Source organism: Falco rusticolus, chromosome 4 (genome assembly GCF_015220075.1).
Source record: "Falco rusticolus isolate bFalRus1 chromosome 4, bFalRus1.pri, whole genome shotgun sequence".
NCBI lineage: Eukaryota > Metazoa > Chordata > Aves > Falconiformes > Falconidae > Falco > Falco rusticolus.
This window is the reverse complement of record NC_051190.1, coordinates 60,826,527-60,849,630: the sequence shown is the minus strand read 5'-3', so window position 1 is coordinate 60,849,630 and position 23,104 is coordinate 60,826,527. Positions and strand designations below refer to the sequence as shown.

Genomic DNA, 23,104 nt, shown 5'->3' with positions numbered 1-23,104 from the left:
ACCACCCTGTAGATACATGCCAAAGACAGGGAGAGTTTATCTCATATTTCAGAAAGTCTATTCTTCTGCACATGGTTATACCGAAGCATCTAATTCAAAGTTAATTAAAGTACTTTTAATTACTTTTCAACAAAGGAAAGTGAGCGAGGTGGGAAAAACCTATGGAACATTGGGTGGCTCTGTAGGGAAAAGACTCAGAGAACGTGGAACCGACTGTGTGGTTTTCCTCTGTCCCATTCTTGTTTAGTGGTGTGAATGCCTCAGCAGTTTCAGGAGGTGCACTGACTATTCAAAGGCATGTTTACTCTGGGACTGTGGTGTTGTCAACAGGGAGAGAGCCCAAGTGTTATGGAAATCCATTTTCATTGAATTGCAATGGACAAAGGTTTTAGTATCTGCTACGTATATGCATGGCATGGTGTGTGGGCCTGTCAAACATAAAGGCAGTCTTTCTGGTCCACCCTGTAAAGAAACTTCCTATATAATCAGGGGATTCTTTGTAGGGGAGGAGAAAGCAAAGACTAACTTGAAGTAAGTAGATCTGCTTGTCTTAGATTTGGGAAACTTGTTAAAGAGTTAAAAGCTGTAATAAATGCTTACCATCTCTCTGGATTTACCCTTTCCTCAAAGAGGGTATAAGAAATGAAATTCTTCTGAATGTGACTCTGTGAAAGGAGTTTTGCAACTAGCTGATGGGAAGAAGATGGTTCTTGTAGAATTCATATGACAGCCTACAGTAAATCTGAATTAATTGCCCTCCATCACTTTATTGACTGGATATCCAGTCAATATAGTTAGTAAGTCTAGGGCATCAATTGGCTTATTCTAAAATGGGCATGTAATAGAGGTCAGGAGAATCATACGTCTGTAAGTACTTTTTTTTTTTTTTTTCTTCATTTAATTACGTACAGCACACCCTTAAAGTCAGATTCACAGCAGAAAAATAAGGTTTCCACCATCTTCCCACAAATGCTTTTTTTATTTGAGGATGATTTCTTCTCTGGAGCAGGTAAATCCTGCAGCAGCACAGGAGGCAGACCGAGGAAGCCTCCTGCACAAACCTCGCTTGCGCAAGGTTTGACACAAACTGTCTTGCTTGTGCCAGCATGCAGTCCCATGAGTAAGCTGGAGGGTGAGGTTGTGCTTGGCAACCTGCTTTATAGCAAACCTTTGTAAACCACTCACTCATTTCTCAGGGCTTCCTTCCTCCAGAAGTGCTGTAATGAGGCTGGAGGTCTCCTCGAAGCCCTGTATAACTTGCTTCACCTAATAACTGACAGGCTCTAAGGTTAAACCTGCCAACGACAAAACTAGACACTCCAAATTCCTGACTGTGCCACTGACAGATAACTTTGCTAAAGAAAATAAATGTTAGCTCTCAGAAAACACATCAGAGCTCCCTCAGGTTAGTGAAGCCTACGAACGGTAACAATCCCTACCCTTAAACACTCAGTAACACCCTCATCATGCCCTGTAATAGAGAAAAGCCATTAAGTTGTCCCCATTGTAATTTAGATCACAGAAGAGACTTCCACAGATTCTTTCAGGTTAAAATAACTGGTATACAGAGAGTAGGCAAAATTATTCCACTGTAGCTACGTGCTTAATTATATGGAATACTGCATAAATTGTCAAGTGCAAAGAATTATTCTGATAAATTAAAATACTAATTAAATAGGCTATTGCAGAATTTTGAGAACATTATAGGGCTCCGCTTCTTCAGGTAATTTGCATATCCTTCATCTAGTGAATTTAATTTAAAGGCCTCCTTTTTTGTGTGTTTGGAAGCTCTTTTTGTTTCAGTGGAAGATTAAAAAAAGGGATTTATATGTTGCTAACTGAGTTAGTCTGGAGATTTTTGCCTTTTTTTGCATAGCTGTTTTTATTATGCCTCTGTGCTGATGAGTTTGTCAGTTCTCCATTAGTATTTCAGGACTTTAAACTGTGGCCATAAAAAATCAACTTTGATGGAATGTGCAATATACCGTGTTACCCAGAATTATCATTTCCAGTTCATAAAATTTGAAACAGAAACATCATCTGCTGTATATTTGTATTGGAATAAAAGCTAACAGGTTGTAAACTAAAATACTTTTTATAAATGTTGGCCAATTTTCAAAGGATTAGTGCCTTGTTCTTAATATCTGAATTGGTTTTCCCACCACTTTTTCCTCACCTATCTATAGGCTATCGACTCTTGTTTACTGTCTTAAATTCTCAATTACAGTTATGCACAGAAAAATTTAAATAGTTACATTCACTGTTCCCCATCTTGAGGCAGCTGCTTGATATGTAGTTGATGCTTCAGCTTCAGCACCACTGTTTTTGACAGAATTTCTTGACCTTCCTGAGCTGCTTGTGGAGTTCAAGGTTAGCTACAATGCGCTCCTGTACATGCCTGGAGTGAACATGCCGGAGACAGTCTGCTCTGTCTTTCTCTGCAGTCTGACAGTGCCCGAGCTTGACCATTTTCAGGTTATGATTTAATCAATAACATGTCGTTGTCTTCGTGGCTCCTAATTTTGGCAGGCTTTATGTTAGCACGGCTGGTAGACCTGTCCTTTGTGTTTTAGCCAATATCAGGGTGGGAAGGGGGTGTTAAGTAAACTTTTTTTTTGTTTTTTAATATCAAAGCTTCAGTAATTAAAGTCTGCAGGAAACCTATAAAAAGGAGGTCAAATATGTGATAGTAATTATAAAATCTGGTGATTAAGCAGACCCAATATTTTCCATTAACTGTTCATGTGGTAGGAAGTTACACACTGGGATTTAAGCCTTGTTGCGTACTTATACCCATTCATTTTGCAGCCACTCTGCTGTGTAGTTTTCTTTATCTTAAGCTACCAAAGAATCATTTGTTGGACCACTTGGTTTCTTTGAAGGAGGCTATGGAGGTTTCTACATATTTTCATTCAGTAGAAATCTACCTTTAAGTTGTATGCTGGGTGTGATGTGGTCAGTGTGGTAGCATGGCACAACTTTGCAGCAAAATGGCACATCCAAAAGGGATAATGCTGTTAGACATGGCAGGTCATCAGCCATCAGTGAAGTAACATAGTCCAGAGTCCATTGGAAGGCTGAAAATCAAGCTTGCTGGCAAAGATTTACTTATGTTTTGGAAATCCATACTGCACAACATATACAACACAGTGAAAATGTAAACTCAAATTGCATGGTCCAGGCAACTCTCCTCATGTGGTCCCTGTGACTCTGAGTGGAATAAATGTTTGTAAATATGTAAAGCATGGCATAAGTGTTAAGTATGTGAGTATTGTGTAAGTTTTCTAGGCTGTCATCCAACAAAACATGCATTTCAGCTTTCTTAACTTGGGACTCCATGTTCCTATCTGCTTAATTGGTAGCATATTAAAAAGAAGCAAAAGTGAAGCTGTGCAGGGGCCTAAAATGTGGGCAGGACTTTCCTCTCCATTTGAATCACCGGCAATGTTCATCCCTTGCTGAAGGCAGTCAGAAAAGTTTCTCTGTATTACAGTTTCACTTCTCGAGTCTTTGCACTTAAAAGCACTTACCAAAATCTTTCCATATTTTGGATGTATGAGGTGAGATCGAGCCCTAATAATACACCTCATCTCTGAAATAAATGTGAGTCATTTGTGTTGCACTTTAAACAAACTGAATTCTCAGCTCACAGTAATATTGCTTCTGAGAACCGTCTGCTGCACTCTGATCTGCTATGAATATGTCTCAAATGCCAACAATTAAAGAGCATTTTTTACAAATGAAAGAAAAATATATTAATCTCTGTTGGTATTTTTATGTAAACTTACAGTGTACAATATGTTCTAGCATACTTCTTGTCCTTTCTGGTAGGAATGTTTCTTTTAGGCAACTTAAACTGAAAAGCTGAGTCTGTCCAAACTGTGTCCATAATCAAACGAAAGAGATAGGTGCCTGCAGATGCGTGTAAGATATGTGGGATGACTCATCATATTAAATGTTCATCCCTTTCCATTGACTGCGGAGAGAACCTAGATGACTCACTTGGGTTACACAGTTAATGACTAGACTGCTGAAGGGAGGAGAGTTTAACAAGGCTACAAGGCTTCATTTCTATTCACAAATAAATCAAGCCATCTGCCTGGGTTTTGGCCAAGAGTCCCACTGTCACAATTTGCATCTAGAAGGTTAAAGTCCTCGCATCCAAAACTGGATGACCTTACCTATACCCCTAGGTGGGAATAATCTCATCCTTGGACTGTCCCCAGAGCTGCGGTTGAGCATTGTTTTGTGAGAATGCTGCTAGGCAAAGGCCAAAATCTTGTGAAGACCATAGCAATGACTGAAAAATATGGGCACTGGTAAGATAGTGCTCAGCTTCATGCCCTGGGCATGTTTGGGTTTTCAAGTATAAGTGTAGTCTTAGTGATTACTACCTCTGTTTGTGTTTAGCTGATTTATGCTGGATTGCTTTTTTTTTTTTTTTTTTTTTTTTTAATGCTTTTACTGGTATAGAAGCTCATAAATAGGAAAAAAACTAAATTTCAAAAAAAGAAAACATTTTGAGTTGCATCCCAATGTTGTGAAATAAACTATTTATCTTACCTGCTAGATAAGGGTCTATTTATTGTGAAATGTCCTACACAGTGACAGTGCTGTGGTAATGGCAAGGTGCTGCCCTGCTCTTCACTGCAAGCAAAAGAGTGGGAAGTTTCCACTGAAGAGAATTTCCCAAACATATTGTATATAAGTTTGTGTGGTGCTGTGTATGCAAAGGAACTAGAATCAGTTTGGCTTTCTTTTTCACATAATAATGAACAATTAGTGGCATACCTGTCCATTTATAAAACTGACTAGCAGAGTTGCTATCAGTGAAAGATATTCCATAGGTGGCATAAGAAGGAACCCTCATGAATTTACTGATGGAGGAAAGCAGGTCAGTTACATCATAAATGCTGCAAAAACATGCATATTCCAGCTTTCCTGTAACTCTTTCAATCTCATTTTCCTTACAGCCATAAACAAAGAGAAGCTTGAAAAAACAACTGGACTGAAAATTCTGCAGACTGGTGTGGGGGAGGTAAGTGGCTTGGGGGCTTTTTACACTCTCAAAAACATTTTAATTGTTGGTTTTTTTCAAGAAATCCTGGAGCTCATGAACATTTGTGAGCTACCAGTCTGATAGTGCTAAGGGCCTTTTTATGATACAGTTGCATCTGTCAAAATACAATCTGCTGCACAAATAGAACTGTATCCCACAGAGAAAAAAATACCATCCTTATAAGAAAAGTGCAGCCGGCTTTAAGAAATGCGGGTTTTTGCTTTGTTGTATCACAGAAACAAAATCCCCAAAGATGTGCACAGCAACTGAAGTCATCGTATTATTCCCCTTGGTTTTGATGGAGTGCTATCTCGTCTAGATCAATGAAAGTTTAAATTTGGGGTAAAGAGTCTTCAGATGTTAGAGGGAATCTGACAGTGAATGACTTGCTTATTTTGGATGTAACTTGAAACATAAATAAAACATGTGTCTGTTATTATGGTGATATCACTAAGCAAAAACTCCACTAAGCAGTTCATCATTTATTAATAAAGATGATGCTATCTGCTAAGAACCTTGTATGAACTACAGTTGATTGCTAATTCTCGTGCTAATTTTGTGTACACAGTTATCTTTTTTCTCCTTTTCATTTAAGTAATTTTGATAGTGGTGAATGCTCACAGGGCTAGACAAATGCCTTTTTCTTGTGATTACATTATTCTCGGTGTTAAGAATAATGAATTACTAACTTAATATACTGAAAGAATTTACTTTTTTTCTTTTTTTACTGATTTTCATTTTCTATATTTCTAATTTTTATCAGTTCATGCCTAAGAACTTAACTTGCCAGGATTTCTGAGGTTCTTTGTGTAACTTTATTCACATTATTAAAGTGTAACTTTATTCACATTATTAAAAGACTTTGTCCTGAAGATTTACCAACACTGAGACCTGCTGAGATGCCCAGGGTCAAAGCTGTAAGAACTAGAATGTGGAAACACACATAGGTGAAACCATCAGAAAATGCAAACCAGCATCTCTCCTTGACTTGAGCTGATTTAACTAGTCGAGGTTCTTAAAGGTGCATAATTCAAGAGCTGGGAAGTGTATCATGGAGCGTGGCTGTGCACCTCAGGCTGTGTCCTGATTTCAAGCCAGATTGAAGCCTGTTTGTGCTGTCCACAAGCCCTGGCTTCTGCTAAGTGACAGGACGACCAGGACTGTGGCACAGACTGTGGAAGCCACAAGCAGTAAAAGTTTACCTAACAGGATTTCTCATGCTAATGAAATACCTCCATGTGTTTTGTCCAATTCCAGCCATTGAGTGAATTCCAGCTGGCTTCAAAGTCAGCTGGAAAGTGAAAGCCCACTTCACTTCATACACTTACTCTTAAATGAATTGTTGTCTCATATGTGGTCAATGGAGAAAGCAAGCATTTTGGAATACTTGAAATGCAAGAAGTTGTCACCTGCTAAATGCATTATTAATCCACATTGTAGTACTAGCGTTGTTGTAACCGTGGTATTCTAAGGATATACTGGAGACATAGCCTCGAGGACTTTAGCTTTTTTTAAGACCAGCTAATAGAACTGGAGAAAATGAACAAGTTTTTAGGTTAGAGATCTCCCTGATCTGGTTCTTGTGCTTGGTTTAGTAAGCAGAACTCATCTCCCATGCCTTTAGGCTATCATAGCTTTTTAAAAAACTGGTGATACTACTTGGATTAATAAAGACTTTGACAGAAGGTTGTGCTTTATACTCTGCCAAATATTTATTTTTAGAAGGCAAAATTTGAAAATCAATTAACTGAGGGGATTTTGGCCTAAAGATATTCCAGGTTACATCTGATATATGGTGATCAGCAACGAAAGAACCAAGTGGTTTGGAGCATTAAGGTGATGGAAGAACATTTATCAGCTGCTTATATATTTTGTTGCATGTGGATTCTCCCAGCTGTGTACATTCCCCTTTCTAAGACTTATCAGATATGATTGTGTACATAATGAATACATTTCTGCAGTCTCACCTACATGAAAAATAATGGAGTGCTGTAACCAAGCTGTTTCTTTGTTGATGGGGTATCAGATTCAGGCTATGTCAGGTTAAATCTAACTCTGTTAATCCAGTTTTGCAGTTTGTTTTTTATTCACCCTGGTGTTTAACAGTGTTAAAACAATAGAAAGTACATATTTTAACATAATGAAGGAGCCTTTTGTTGAATAAGGATTTTTTTTTTCTTCACAAGTAGGAATAGAATTATATGTAAAGGTAACTGTAAATCAAAGTCAAGATGCTCAAATCAGAAGTACTTAGAAAAAAAATCTTTTTTCAGAATGAGAAATGGCCTTTTTGTTTGAATAGTGGGTCAGATTCATGGCAAAGTTAATGGATATATAATCTTTACTTGCAGGACTGCAAAACAAAAAGGATTAATTTTGCATGGCAACGTTCTTATCTGAAATAGCTCAAGAGAAATATAGCTGAGATACTAGTGGCAAATGGAGCAGCTGTATAAACAAATGCAGGAATTGTTCTAAGCTCAGCAATAATTCCGGTGTTGCTCTGGACAGTAGAATCTGGTTTAGGTGTTGGTCTATGATGACAGGATTTGTGCCTCAGTAAGGAATGTGTAGACACCAATGACTACCCAGGCCTTGGGTGCAGTAGAAGGAAACTGCCTCTTTGTAAAGGTAAATGCTTCTCAGAGCTTCTCAATCTCTCACTTTCCATCTCAAGAAAAGCATTTCAAAACCAACAACAGATTATAAAATTCATACCAAATTTACTGAGCCATTCAGTGAAGTCCAGGGAGGGGTGATGAATTGCTTTTATGTCACTGCATAAACATGTGCTATGTAGTCATTAACAACACGGGTCTGGAGTCTACCACAGCTACAATACAATTCATCATCTTTATGTCATACAAAAGATTTCCGCAGCTTCAGTGAGTTTTCTGGGATAGAGCTGAGGTTAGCTGCATTGCATCAACATAGGAGAGGCTCTGCTTTAGCAGGATTAAAAATGAGTTCCTGAGCTGCAGTGTCAGAAGCTGCTCATGTGTCAGGATGTTGACTTAAATGTTCTATATGTTTCATGGGAAGGTTTGGATGATATAGTGCAAAGCGTTGTCTGGACTGTGGGTAAGCAGAGCTTCCTTCAGGTCATAGTGGAACAGACCCATACTGGGACTTCCACAGCACATCCACCTCAACATCCAACATTTGCTGACAGAGTATTCAATAGACTTGGACTGGAGCTCAATGTGCTGTGTATCGCTCTTAAAGTGCTAATTATTTTGGCACCTATCTGGTTTGAAAGAAGGCTGTTATACTAGAAAACCAGGAATAACTCCACTGTAGGGAAAACCACTGCCAACATTGAAATCCTAGGGATGTGTGCATTGCTGTAGTGCTGACTGCCTCTGGAATTATATTTCCTAAGATGTTTATCTTCTGTTTGGAGTTTTCCAGCACCTATAACATCTCTAAAACTCCATACAGTAGCCTTCCAAGATTTGAGTCATTGTCATGCATGATGTTTGCACCAGCTAAATTCATCATGAGCTCTTTCACACCTTCTTGGTTATTCAGATACAGTAAAGCTGGTGTCGTCTTTGAGGTATTTTCTTTTGATCTCCCACACATGAAATAAATCTCTGAAGTCCTAAGGTCATCTTTAGAAGTTCAAGAACCTCCTCTAGTTGAGCGTATGTGAGTGTATGAATGTAAGTGTTATCTATGTGTATATTTGCATAATACCGTAAGAGGCATAGTACTGGTAAAAAACCTGAAGAGCTAAACAGCATTTAAGCAGGACCCATAACTCCATTTTCCTATCTTCCAATTTGACGTGGACCATTGCATTTTGCAGAAATACATCTTGAATTTGTTGCTTTGCGTGGCTAAGCACCCCTATGATATCTTTGGGACAGCGTTCGGTCTCACACGGAGCGAAAGCCTCCTTAGAGCAGCACAGCTCCACCTGACTCCCGCTGAGTTCAGGATTCAGCAGGGCTGGGATCCCCAGTCCCAGGCAAACACGATTCCAACTGGACTTGTATCCAGGAGCTGCTCTCCAGCCCAAGGGAGCTCGGTAAGCACCATGAACCACAGCCCCACACAGAGTTCACTGGGTAACCTGGAATTCCTTCCGCATCCTTTAGGAACATAACCACTTCTTCCTCATCACAGAAGACTTTTGAATTACTATAAAAGTGCAGCAGTTTTCTGTTCAATTCCATGCTGAGGTGGCTGTAACTGGAGTTTGTCTGGTTCAAGTCCAGCTCCAGTTTAAGAAAATTTCAAATAATGGTTCAAATGCAGTTGCTGTGGCATGGAAAAATAACTGTTTATCCAGCTGTTGGCTGAAATTTGTTTTCCACACAATTTCAGAGTAACAGGTTAGGCTCTCCAGTGGCTCGAGAAAGTGTAATGATTCAAATCAGGTTTTGGAGGCTAAGAGTCTGTGAATAATAAATGTTCTGAATCAAAGCCTGAAACAAGCTGAGGCAATGGCACTGTTTCTGTCTTGAACTGTTAAAACAGTACCCACTCCAGAAAACATTATTTTAAATTAAGTCTTTCAATTTCCCAGTAGGGCTGCATAAAACAGAATCATCATTGGAATTGTAACTTTGTTTGTAAAATTTGAATCATAGTTCTCATATAGCAGACATAAGAATTAGAATAGTTTTCTAAACCAAATGGAGATAACCCAAAATATATGCAAAATGAACACTGCCATACCTCTAGATGTTCTAAAATAGAGTAGTGATATTTTGACATGCTTCAGGTTGTTCTCATTTATAGATATCTTGATAGTTGTAGAATTACATTGATGTTGCATAAAGTGATGTTACTACAATAAAGAAGTCTGCATTTAAAAACTCTAGAGAAGCTAGAGGACATGATAAGAGTTTCCAGGGTTGTGCAAGCATCTTTGAGGCAGGAGTTGGATTTCTAACTTATCTGCCTTAATGTTGCCAAATTTTGTCATTAATGTCTGTGTATCCACATTTTACCCAGTATGACATTGGAAATCCATAAAAAATGGGAGTGAGTGCAGAACTTGACAAATCATTTGCAGTTCCTGTAGAATAAGGTGTCAGCTTTTTTCTGATCTCTGACTACTAGGTAGAATGCTGAGGGTTGGATTTTGGCTTGTAAAGACCAAACTAACTCCAGCTGCCTTTCTTACAGTGACATCTGGGCACTCAGCAAACACTCCTGATCTGGAGCACCCATCATGCCCAGAGGTAAACTGGGATGGGAAGGGATGCTGTACCCAAGGTCAGTTAGGGTAGCTCTGGTACTGACCGCAGTGTAGGAATAGCAGCAGTGCATGCATAAATATTCCAGTTTTAGCCCGTCACAGCTAAGTTTTTCAACTTTTGTTGAAACCCACCCTCCTCTTGGCAGAACTAATTGGGCTGAAGCTCAACACAGGTGCATATGAGGGAATACACCTCTGCATTACAGTGTAAGCACTCCTGCACCAGGGCACACCAGGGAGGGCTTTTTCCATGAGTCTGCTTTCAGTATTTTTTCCTACAAAACCCATGGCTTTGAGATCAACAAATTAATTTTTTCCTGTAACGTGAGATGTGGGATTGGAGATCCTGCAGACAGCCCTTGCTGCTGGCTCTCGCTGATCACTGTGGCTGTGTTGATTAGCAGTTAACAGAGATTTCCAGGAGGACAGTGTTCTGGAGCAGCACACATTGCTATGGGCAAGGCATGCATCAGGTCACAGAGGGGGTCTTTGCTTTAAGGCATGTAACTTGAAGGCTATATATATATAAAGAAGAAAACATGAAATGAAACACTTTAAGGAGTACAATCCTAGAAATATTCTTGGTGAAGGCACAATGAGGAAGATTCACCTTATCCCACACACACAAATTACAGCATCTAAAGCTGTGTAACCCTTAAAAATTCATAGACTATATTTTACATAGAATGTTACTACTGATATACTACTTTTATGGAGTTTTACTGACAGTGAATAATATCTGACTATTACAGTTCTGTGAGTATACTTGTATAGTAAAGTGATGCTAATCAGAAGTTAGTCATACAGTAACGTTTAGAAGTAATGCTTCACGAGCCTTAAGGAATAAAACTAAACAGAACATTAAATTTCTCCAAAGAGAATGATGGAGCTCTATGGCTCATTTATTTAAGATCTTGTATGTTTTTGCAAAATGCATTTTAGTTAGTATTTAGAGATAATGGTAATGCTATTTATTAACTATTCATTATGGTACACAGCCCACTAAAGGGCTGCTTTTCAAATAAATTGCATCCAGAGTGTTAATAAACAGCAAAATAAAAACAAAAAATATGCAGCATGAATATGTATATAATTTTACCACATTATTTTGTCATATAACTTCTGTGACTGCATGTTATATACGGAACATACTAAAACAACATAAATCATGGCCCCAATTCTGCAAACATTTAGAATATGCTTTATCTTTAAGTATATAGTTAGACTTTCCTTTTAAGCTACTGCTAAGTTTAAAGAGATGCCTGGATGCTACTGAGACTGTCTTCTGTCACATATCACACTGTCTCTGGTTGTGGAGGGGCAAAGTTCCAATGTTTATCCCCTGTATTTGATTTGAATACTGCATAGCAGAGGTATTTTGACATCTGAATGACAGGTCACAGCTTCAGTTTGGAAATCAGGTGTCAGTAGTAATTTCTTTCCTTGTGCTCTGATTGTGACAACGCCCTCCACCTTCTTTACAAATTTTTAAAGATCACGACAAGGAAATGAGGAGATTATAATGTTAAGAAAAATACAACAAACCTGATTTTCAGAGACAACTATCAGTCTATATTGATTTATGTTTTCCTCCTGAAACAGTATAAAAAGCACAAGTATTCAAGTGTCATGTTGTTTCATGAATTCCTTTACAGTAGCACTGTGTGATTTAAAGGAGCAGAAGTGCCAAGTGATGTGGCAGTTGTCATGGCAACTAAAGCAATTCAATTTTTATTCAGAATCATGTAAAATGAAACAAGATACGGTTTGCCTTGTGGCTTCAGGAACTTATGCATCCTACCAGTGTTGTTCCTTTTTGTCTTTGTTAACGTTGTTCTGTTAAAAAAGTAGCATATGATTGTTTTAAGGTTTTGTCTTGATTTTAGGCCGTGTCATACCATTGTTTTTAAAGCAGTTTCCCTTACAAACCATCATGGATATGTAGAGAAAGGAGATTTAGATAGTAGTACTGACTACATAAAGCAAACTGCAGGGTAATTCTGCTTAAAAATCAGTTATCATCTACCCTGTGATTTGGCATCCTGCATTTGTTATATATATAAAGAAGGCATGTAGGATCTTTACATAGGAGAACATGATTGTTTGTACTAGGTATCTCACTGATTCATGAAATTCAGCATCCTCCCTCTACCCGCAGCCAGTTCATTATGACTCAAAGGAAAACAAAATTGTTAGTGGTGTAATGGGTTGGCTGGGTAAACTGTGGATTAAGATTAAATTCTCTTTAACCATCTGAAGTTTGAGTGATAGAACTGGTCAGAAATTGTGACAAGGGAGATTCTTCCACCTCCAGAGGCAAGAGCTTGATCCTGGCAGGAACACAGGGATTTCAAGCTATTTAACTATTTACATAGTTATCTACACAGATTTAACTGTTGGAGAAGAGGAGGAGGTAGCAGATCGCGTCCCCTCAGCCCTCTCTCTAGCAGTCCCTGGGAAGCAAATGCTCCTCTCCAGTTCGACATGGTAAGCCATGTGCCAGGACCTCTGCTCTCGTTCTGTAGGCATTAGGAGGGTAAGTGTCTTGAACTAAGATTCAAGCTGTGAGACATCCAACCTTTGTGTATAAATCCCTGGCATCAGGGGCCTTATATCTATGTCAGCCTTAGCAAAATAAACAAGAACAGGGCACAGAGCCTGTCATGGTCCTACATTCATCTGTACTTGTAATTGTTGGCATGGTCACTCACATCGCGTCCTGTGCCAGCTTGTACTCTAGGCTGTTTTGCTTCTAAATCTAAGCAAGATCTGGGCCAGGGACCGTTCCCAGCAGGCAGTTCCAGAGTGGTCTGCCTTGTAGCACAGGTGTTTAAGGCATGTGTTTCCCTAAGAATTAAAGCTTCAGCTGCAGCTAGTGACTTTTTTTTTCCTATCTACTTACAAGAATTGCTGTGCCATTTATTGCAGGTTTTTTAGAACTAGGCTGCAAAACTTTAGATCAGATGTGCTTTCTGGGAAGGCTGAAGGTTTGGTAGCGCATTCTCCTTTGTCCTGCCCAGAACAGTTTTGCACCTGTACATCACTGAGTTTCCATCCTTAGAGGCAACATTGCTATAGTGCTGCTGCCCGTCCATCACTTCAGCATCCTTCAGAATGCAAGGCTTTATGTGCTGTACACATGACATCATTTCTTAGTCAGAATATTTTTAACAAGGTTCCAAATTCAACCATGAGAATTCCTATTAAATTAGTTTTGTTGCAGCTGGTTTGTTACTTATTTCCATGAATCAGCAATATTTATCCTAATGAGATAGTTTTGATGTTTGGTTAGGTAGATGTTTGAGTTGCTTTGACTAAGCATAGTTTTAGGATTATTTGCACTTTGACTGGTATGAAAGGGAGATGTTGGGGCATTTTTTAGTAGAATTGCAAACCTACTTAACTCAAAGCTTCTGTTGAAACAGCAATGTAATGGTGGCTCATGAATGCCACCCATAGGTCTCTATTTTCACTTTGGTACATATAGGTATCTCTGATTTGCATTGCTGGGAATTAGGCATAAGCATTGAGGAGATAACTGATCCATTATATCTGTATACTGCAGCTCCAGCAAAATACCCATTTCAGTGAAGAATTATATGTGTCTATGTACTGCGTGCCAAGACCTGGATAGGGTGTGAGCACAGCACTTTGGCATGCATGAAAACAGCTCCTGGGTCAGTATGACTGCTTTTACTGTTACTGATAGATTTATGATAGAGGATTTTTTCAATGTGATCTGATTATATCAAGTGTTTGAATATCAGAACCTGTGACAAGGAAAAGGGACATGATTCTGTGCCACAGAAGAATGACAGTCCATTCATGCCCAAAGACCACTGGGGCTGACAGCAGCTCACTGTGCACCTTGCTCTTGCAAAGGGATGCCATTTTGCAAACTGTTTCTCTCTCTGGCTCTTTACCTTTAGCAGGTAGAGTAACGACTTCATTTTACAAACATCAGTGCCATTTTTATGGTATGGTTTTCACTGGATTTTTAAACTGTTAATTTACAGATCTTTACTAAGTGAATGCAAACAAATTCTATTCCTCAAAGCTCTGCTAATGCACAATGTTCGAATTTTAATTTCCAGTCCATCTTAGATTACGGTGATGGAAAACAATATTTAATCCCTCGTTAACACATGAATAAGCGGAAACTGTCATTTCCCATCAAACAATAACGGGATTATCTCAAGAACTGTCAGTTTATGTGAAAACATTATGTTGCCCAAATTTTCATAAAAATTAGCAGTGGGTAATATTCAAGATCAGAGCAATGGAAAGAGGGAAATCTGCATTCATGGTAATAAATATTCATAGTTGTCTGCTCAGGAGATGAAAATCTAATCAAGGGGCTATTGATGCACTGGCTTTTTTTTTTTTTAAACCAAGATGTTTCATCTAAATTGGGTTTGATATGGAAATTAGTCTCACTCCAAGTCCTCCAGGCCATGAGGATGCTGGGATAACACTGGACGTGTCCAGTACATCAGATGTTGCTTCTGGCATCTGCCTCTACAGACAACAAACACAATAAAATAAAATAAAAAATTGACAACATCTCAAGGGTCAAGCTCCCAGTGGCTTAGGCTGTTATGGGGGTTTTTTTCCCCCATAAACATTTTAATTTTATCCCAGTTAAATCCCCAGTACTCCAGGGTTAAAACTGTAGGCATTTTTTGCTTTTGTTGACAATTACCATAAATCAGAAGACACTCTGCATGAAGCTTAATGAAATATGTATGATCTAAAAATGGGAAGAAGATAAGTGCACTATGTTGCTTTAGGGTTTTGCATGTGTATCTATGTATCTGTGTGTGCATATGCACAACCTGAAGAGGTAACTTCTATTTTGTGTACTGTGCACTGAATGGAAGAGTCAGGCAGTTGCCAACTGCAGGTATCATGTGAATAAAATGTACCTTAGTTTATCCAAATGTGAGAGTAGTACGTTTTCTATATCAGTTAATATGTTCAATATACTTGTCTGTTAAAATAGTCAGTTAAAAATATTTCTTAATAACTTTTTTTCTACACTAGTACAAAAATCTGGTTAGTCCTAAAAGAAGTGTTTGCCTTGAAATACTTTTCTTTTAATTATTATTACTGAAGCCAGTAGTTGTACGTAATCTTGTGTCCTTCCTTGTACTTCTTGGGGGGTTTATGACCTTTTTTAAAAAGTAAATATATCATTAAGGTTCTGATTTTACAAGTAACTGCATGTATATATATATAAAAGTATATATGAGCACATCCTTTTTTGGAAGGGTATTGTGTTTTCTGAGATCCACCTAGAAGAGTTGTGAGTGCTGCTGGACACTAGACGGTTTCATCTAGCTGCTGATAGCTGTGCACACACAAGCAATGTGACTTAGTCCTTTTAAAACGCAAAATACCATCAGTGAGTTTATTTAATACTTGGGGAAACTGTCATACAAAAGGTATCTTTTTTAGATTTAGAATGGGACAAAAATCATATCAGCAGCATTCAGCTATATTGCCTGTAGCAGGAGAGAGCAGAGAGGAAAGATAAGCAGCAACTGCTCCGAAAGAAAGGATATTCTCACTGACCAAGAAAAAAGACTAGCTAGAATACAAATATTGCTTGTTGAGGAGGTTGCATCCTTGCGTTATCAAATCTATACCAAATAGAAATATGGAGATATGGCTTGTACTATTTCAGAACTCCAGTAATTTGTGCAATAAATCATTGAGAGGCAAGTATAAGCAGCCTGCAGAGTGTGGTGTGCATGTACTGGCAGACCTGATATCTTTTACTGTACAATCTGTGCTGGCATCTTTGTCCAAAATGTTTTTCAGAGACTTTATCTTCCTAATCAACTCCTTTGCCAAGCTTAAAGAAAAAGAAAAGAAATGCATGTAGCATATATAGCAGATGGGTGTTCAGCAGCGTACAGGTGTCTGGCACACAGGTGCCAGATAATGTAAGGTAGTTAGAAATTTTCTGGGAAACCCCATTATTCCTGTTGCCTGTTCTAGTGCTACCTGCACTACCAAGATGTACACCTGAGAGTACGAATGGCCCCTCTTAACTGTTACCCATATGACCAGGGTGTTCCTTAGAACCAGAGCTGCCTTTTTTCTTTTTGCTTTTTCCCAGAACACTAAATTGACCCTGTGAAGTTCATCACGTTCTACAGCAGAACAGCAGCAGTCTGCGCTGAGGTTAACCAGCACTACTTAATCCAAGTTCTTCATTCACTCACCTTCTTACACATTTTGCTATTAATTTTAACATAAATAATGACTGTTTCATCCTGGAGAGAATTGGGAATTCTTCATATATAACAAGTAACTTTAGCTACAATAGATGAATATTTAGGAAAAAAAGATAAAATCTGTTACAGTAGCTTCCACTGAAATGCTGATTCGAGTTTGTCTTAAGAGGAGAGATGATGATGATGATCTGTTGATTAGAGAAGCATTAATCCATAAGACATCTCAAGATAGTATCTGGAAATAAGCAGTGCATTGCTACTTGTAAGCAATATATCCAATACAGTGTGAGTACTCACACCACTAACCTCTGCAACCTGTTTTAGCTGTTTACGGTACTTTGTATTATATAATGTCCTTGAGCTCTTGCCACAGGTCAGGAAGAGGCTTCAGGTGTTTCATGGCCCTCAGCTGTGGTCCTGGGTCCCATTTCCAATCAACTTCTGCTGCTGCTGGGAGCTTCTGCTTCACACTGCTGAAGTATTACAGGCAGCTTCAGAACACACACTCTGAGTTTCCACCAAAAGTGCCCTGTATACACCTACTAATGTTCAGCAGGATACGGCTCTGTGTGCTGCAGAGCTTTTTGATATTGCGGAGCATCGCTGATTTCCCGTTTGGATGAAATCCTACTTTTTCATGATAGAAGCCCAAGAGAGACCCAGAACAGAATGGAGGTGTAGGTCCTTATGCAGAAGGAGGAATACCCTGGTTTTCTGCACTGCTTTTCTATGTGGGCTAAACCTCATCAACTACACAGGGTAGTAGCCTCCTGGAATTGTTTCACTTTTTGTAAATATTTTAATATTCCAGTAAGTTTATGAACCTGGGATGGATAGGAATTGTTCAACACAGCTCCTTGTTCATACAAAGATCCTTGTTCTGAGTCAAGCAGGTGAAGTTTCCCATAGGAGTGCTCTGATACTAAACTGTAGATGGTGGTAAAGCTTTCTGTCATCTGAACTTTAACCAAAAATCATGTCTTTTTCAGGAAAAAAAAAAACTATTTAAAGTTTCCTGAAAACTTGTGTGGATCTATGAAAAAAAAAAATCATTCTGCAGGAAATTGATATTTCTTTGCATAAATCATTTGATTGAAAAAAGGCTGAGTAGTTTTGATTAACAGGGGCATTACAGTAATGCTTTCAAGACAGGATTGGGATCTCACTGGGTGCCTGCCCACACTAGACTGATAGGAAAACTGCCTTTGAGTGATTACAGATAATCACTCAAAAAGACAAGATTAGAAAAGAAAAGCAATAAAAATTATCATTTTTCTTATTTTACAAATAAGGATCTGAGTTACGGAGATATTGAATGAAATTGTCCAAATTTGAAAGGAAGCTTGTGAGAAATTTGGGACCAGACCCAAAGCCCAACGTAGTGCTTGAACCAGCCGCTCACCTTTCCTGTCCATTAGTATGCAATTCCAGGACCATCAGGGTGAAAGCTTATCTTCAGACTTGACTTAACAAAATATTTTAATAATCCTGGCTATGAAATGCTCAGAGCTGATCTTGGATTTTACAATAAGAGACAAAGTGGTTGTGATACAGTATGATATGTAAATTATATGCAAAGTATATTGGCATGCAAATTTGAATGCTAAAAGGAAAATCATTCCTTTCTAAACCAGAGAAGAGAGTTCTTCACCCATAGAAGCCAGAATCTGCCACTAATTTTTTTTTAAACAAATTGACAGTATTTCATTACATTTTAAAACATATTTGTCTTGTCATGCAAAATAATTTTGTCTCTTTTCTAAACAAGCTCAGTTTCTTTACTTTGCTGATACCAAGTAGGCAAAAATGCTAAAAGTCTGTCAAATAACTAAGCTCTTATGAAAATGCCATAACATATTAAAAAAAAAATTAATTATCAATGTGTGAAATTTTGAATTGTCATTTTAAGACTTTGGTCTTTTGATTTCAACAGTCAAAGCTTAGAGTAAGTCCAGGTGTTGTCTGTGACCCTGTTGGTCAGTAACATCCACAGTGGCTAATACCATATTGTTATTGCTGGTTTGTATCCATTAGACAAAGAAACTTTGCTCCATCTATGCCATGGTGAACTTTGGAAACACTAATGGGCAGATACAGAGTATTTCAGGAATAGGTAATATTCATAGGGCATGGCAGGATACACCTTGTTGTCTCCCTGGCACACAAGTAACACAATGGTGCTATTAAGCACTTTTTGTTAGCTGTGACAAGAGAAAGCAGAGCAATAGCAGCTGTGTCTGCTGACTTTTCTCTGTTTTATCTTTTTCATTTTGAGCTTGAGTTTTGTGCCAGACTAATAGCCGATGGCAATGGGCTGGGGAAATGAAACTTTCACTAAGATTAGGGAATGTGCAGAAAACAATGTGTGAAATCCTGATTTGACAAGGATGAACAGACTGGTGAGGGCACAGAGACATTTTGTGAAGTGAAACCATATATGTACCCAACGTGTCTAGAAAAAAACCTGTAACAACTGAGATGGCAAGAGATCCCACCCAGGAGACAATAGAATGACATCCTCATTATACCAGTCAAGGAATAAAGAAGGTGCGGAGTTTATTTTGCCCTTTTCAATTACTGGCAGCTTATATTATTTTAGGGTAGTGGAGCAATGTGTGTGTTGTTGTGCTCTGGGGTGAGTATCCTTGTGAGACTGTAAGTTCAACAGTTGTCATGCAATTTGGAGTTGCAGGCTGGCAATTTTCGTAATTGAATCTCAGGAAATAAACAAAATATGGCAACTTGATACATTTCAAGCAATTAAATTTCTACTGAAATTTTTCCTTCATCCTGGGGACTCCCAAATTTGCTCAGCCAAATTCTTTCTCTGATTAGGAATGCAAATAATCTCCAAGAAGGTGGCAGTCATCTTTATTATATACAGTGGCACAACAATATATTGTATTGGCATCTGCCCTTAATTTAAAACATGGTCTTATAAACCTGCCAGCAGCCCACAAGTCAGGAGAGCAGACTTTGAAAAGGTGTGTCAGCTGTGGCTTTTCTGGCTCAGGAGAGGTGGAACCACGGAATTCCTCTGTTGTAAAATTACTTATTTGCAGGATATGAATTCAGTACTCCTACCCAGCCCATTCAGGCTGTAAAGCTGAATGAGGAGCAAGGTCTCCTCCTTGCTGCGTGCCCACAAATACCTTTACTATTAATTACCACAATGTAGCAGGTACAGGGAACCACCAGTCTGGATCCCCTCATGCTAAATACCTGAACAGATTAGCAAATACTCGGAGATTTGCTGGGTCATTTTCCTAAGATGAGTGATATGTGCAAGTTACTTCCTTGGTGCAGTCCTCTTCATTTATAGAAATTGTACACCAGCTCTCTTTCATGGGACACTGGAGGAGCAGCTATTTGCAGGCATGCAGTGTCCAGGCTCCCAGTTCACAAGACTGGCTCTGGCTTTTCCCAGAGCTTTGGTTGACTGGCTTATGGTTCCCAAGACTTCCCTGCACCCTTACCTGCTCCACTGAGATGTAAGCCCACTGATTAGAAAAGTCTATTAGCAACTAACATCATCCACCCCTAACTTAGTTGTACAGGCACTTAACTGAATCATCTGTGATAGGAGTGCAGTCAGCTGAGCTTTATAATCAGCAGAGTCCAGCTATGATTGGAATTGCCTTTTATTTCCCACCACTGATTACAGGGAAAGCCAAAGGCTAGGGCTGCATAGTTAAATGGAATTCAGTTTAAAAGCTGAGATTGAATGGGTTTGATCTCCACTGGACCTGAGGTGTCAAGATGATTGTGTCGTCTAAATGACTAGGTAAATCTGGGATATCACAATCTGCAGTCTTGGCTGAAGATGTGAACAGTGAAAATAATGTTCATTGTACTCCATGTTGGTCTGATAAGCCTGTCCGAGGGATTCCCAAGCGTGATCTTCAACTGTTTGTGTCCATCCCTGACTGTCTGAGCACAGGCTGTGTTCATGGAGTGTGTGAGCACACTGAGCTGGAACAGTCAGATAATCAAAGCCCAGCAGGTGTCCCAGCCCTGGACACTTGCAAGAGGCCATGCAAGGCCATTATTGGGCCTGTCCTACACTCCATGTCCCCAAGAGCAGGTTGAGGTCATTTCCTGAAGTGGGGCTGCAAAGGCTCCTGTTGTTGTATGGATTTCCCTGGAAAGAGACTGAGTGTGAGGGGAGATGAATGTTCGTACCAGGCTGGACCATGTCGTTCTGGGCCTGGCTGGATCCTGATGGCCCAGTGGTTAACCTACCTTCCAGGGCAACCCTTTGGGACCTGATGGCCCATGCAGTGAAGAGTCTGTAGTCTACATTAGTTCCATAGCTGATCCCACCAGAGGAAGAGTCTTTTCCAGTGGCCTGAAGCCCTCTCTTTACAGACAACAAATTCCCTAGTATTAACTTCTGAACAAAAACACAATAAAGATCTCATTCTTTTTCAGCTGATGTTGAAAAGTGGCATGAGGTGGGCCATGCTGACAGGGCACTTTGCAAGGAAAGGAGGTGTCTGCTGTAACTAAAGGATGTTTCCTTATTTTCCTTTCCTTTTTACTTTGTTTTAAAGATGTATGACTTCCCAGTCAGCGCAGCTTGCAGTGCGCCTTTGTTTTCCAAATTAGAAAAACAAAACAAGCTGTTTCTCAATATAGTTGTCGGGCAGTTTGTTGCATCAAGCTGTGAGCAATGTATGCCATGGAAAGAACCCTGGCTGATGCCAGCGGAGGAGGTGTGTGATTGGGATACAAAAATAGTCATTCCGCTTGGAGTGTATGCAAACAACTGTGTTTCTTTTCTGGTAGCGTAGAAACCCCTGGTGTGTCCCCTAATCTCAAAGCTAACTCAGAAAAACTATAATAATGTCATCTCTTATGTTCTTTCTTTCGTTGCTTGCTCACCCCTTCCTAAGGGATGATAGGTAGTCTTATCATGGAGGACAGAGTGCTTACCATGAAAAAAATGTCCCATTGCAAATCTGTACCTGTGCTTGTAGGTACAGATATTGCAGTCTCCATATAAACTCACACAAGGGAAGCTGGCTGGGCTGTGCCAACGCCAAACTTCATGAGTTTGAACAGTTGTAGGTTCCTTGGGTTGTCTGGATCAGCCAGAAGAGGGAGACAACCCAAACACACTGTAAAAGTCATAAATTTAGAAGGGTGAAATAGCTTTGAATTTATCTTGATTTCTTTTAAATAATTTGCTTGAGAGTGCCTGATTTTCCAGGGCAAGGAATAATATTAAGACTAATTATTAGAGATATAGCAAGTCTTTTTTCCCTGCAAAACAGAACAGTTTGCAGAGCCCATATACTATACTTAATGCTAGACAGTTGGGTAAAAAAAAATCAAACCTATTATTTTCTGCCAGCGGTTTCTATATAGTTCTTCATTTTGAAGATGTCTTTTGCTTTTCTGTTTTGTTTTTAGTCTTGTTTGTGTTTTTATTTTATTCAGAACAAGTGAGGCAGTATAATATTTCCTCAAAAACTGTTTACTGAATTGGCTTAGCATTCATTTCTATTTAATATTAACTTGGTGAACCAAAATAAAGAAAAAAATGCTCAAATAGAATTGAATTTCAGTTTTCTATCAAAGACATAACTGTGATAGTGTGAAACAGAGAGTAAAAATATTAAAAAATTGTAAAAGGGCAACACCGCTCAAATGTAGGTATCTGTTCCTCATTGATTTTCAGAGTTAGCTTCCAGTCATCTGACTCTTTGCATCTTATGAAATATAATGCAGTACATAAAAATAAATCAGTTGGAGAACTCAGGATTCCAGCATGAAGCGTTGTGATGTCAAGGGTAAATGAACCCATTGAAAAAGTAACAAATGCACTTCAGTGATTGCATTTTTTTAGATTTTATCACCTAGCGTGCAGATTTTGGCTGTCTAAACACAATGTAGTCACCATTTATCTCCTGTAAAATCAGTCAAAACAGAAACTCCTATGTAATCAGTTTAACTCAGAGGTGGTGGTGGTGGTGGTGGTGGTGGAGGGAATCACTTTTCTCTAGTAATTCTCGGGAAGCCAATGCACACATCTTATCAGGAGTTACCTAGCAACTGTATGCTGCCATTAGTTGAAGTATAGCGATTAGTTAATAGCCCATGACTTCACAGGTTACTTTTTTTTTACAGTTATATAGAAGTATTTAGCATTTGATTTCTTCTGAAAACCCCTTCTCATACAGAAATTAATATCAGGTCAGATTATGACTGGCACTTATCTCTGCGGTATATAGTTAGCAGTAAGTGCTTCCTTCCCTCCACCTTCCCCGTCATATTTCATGTCTGCCAGGCAATTGCTACAACTTAAGCAATTACCGAGAGAAAATTATGAAGTGTCAAAAAGAGATCAGTGCAATTTTCTGGAAGTTTGTTTATATTTTAAATAATACCTGGGGATTGCATGAAGAACAGACTGTTCACATCTCCCATGTCATACTAGGATCAGGCAAGAGGAAAGACCTTTCAGATCTGGCAGTGTCACAAGTGCGCATTCATGACCCACTGTTTCAGGTTTTACAACATAGTATAAAGGGGGGGTAGCTATCACACACTTAGCTCAAGTCTTCAGCAGCACTTAAGTGTTTTGAT

The 23,104-nt window shown here is 39.0% G+C and overlaps 1 protein-coding gene across 1 annotated transcript in view; it reads left to right on the top strand.

Moving 5' to 3' along the window:
• The window catches only part of PTPRN2 (protein tyrosine phosphatase receptor type N2), a 663,462-nt gene that overhangs the window by 418,526 nt on the left and 221,832 nt on the right, over positions 1 to 23,104 (top strand). The window contains exon 12 of the mRNA XM_037386391.1: positions 4,974 to 5,038. Within this exon, the coding sequence (XP_037242288.1) occupies positions 4,974 to 5,038 (65 nt within the window). The remainder of the gene's footprint in view (positions 1 to 4,973; positions 5,039 to 23,104) is intronic.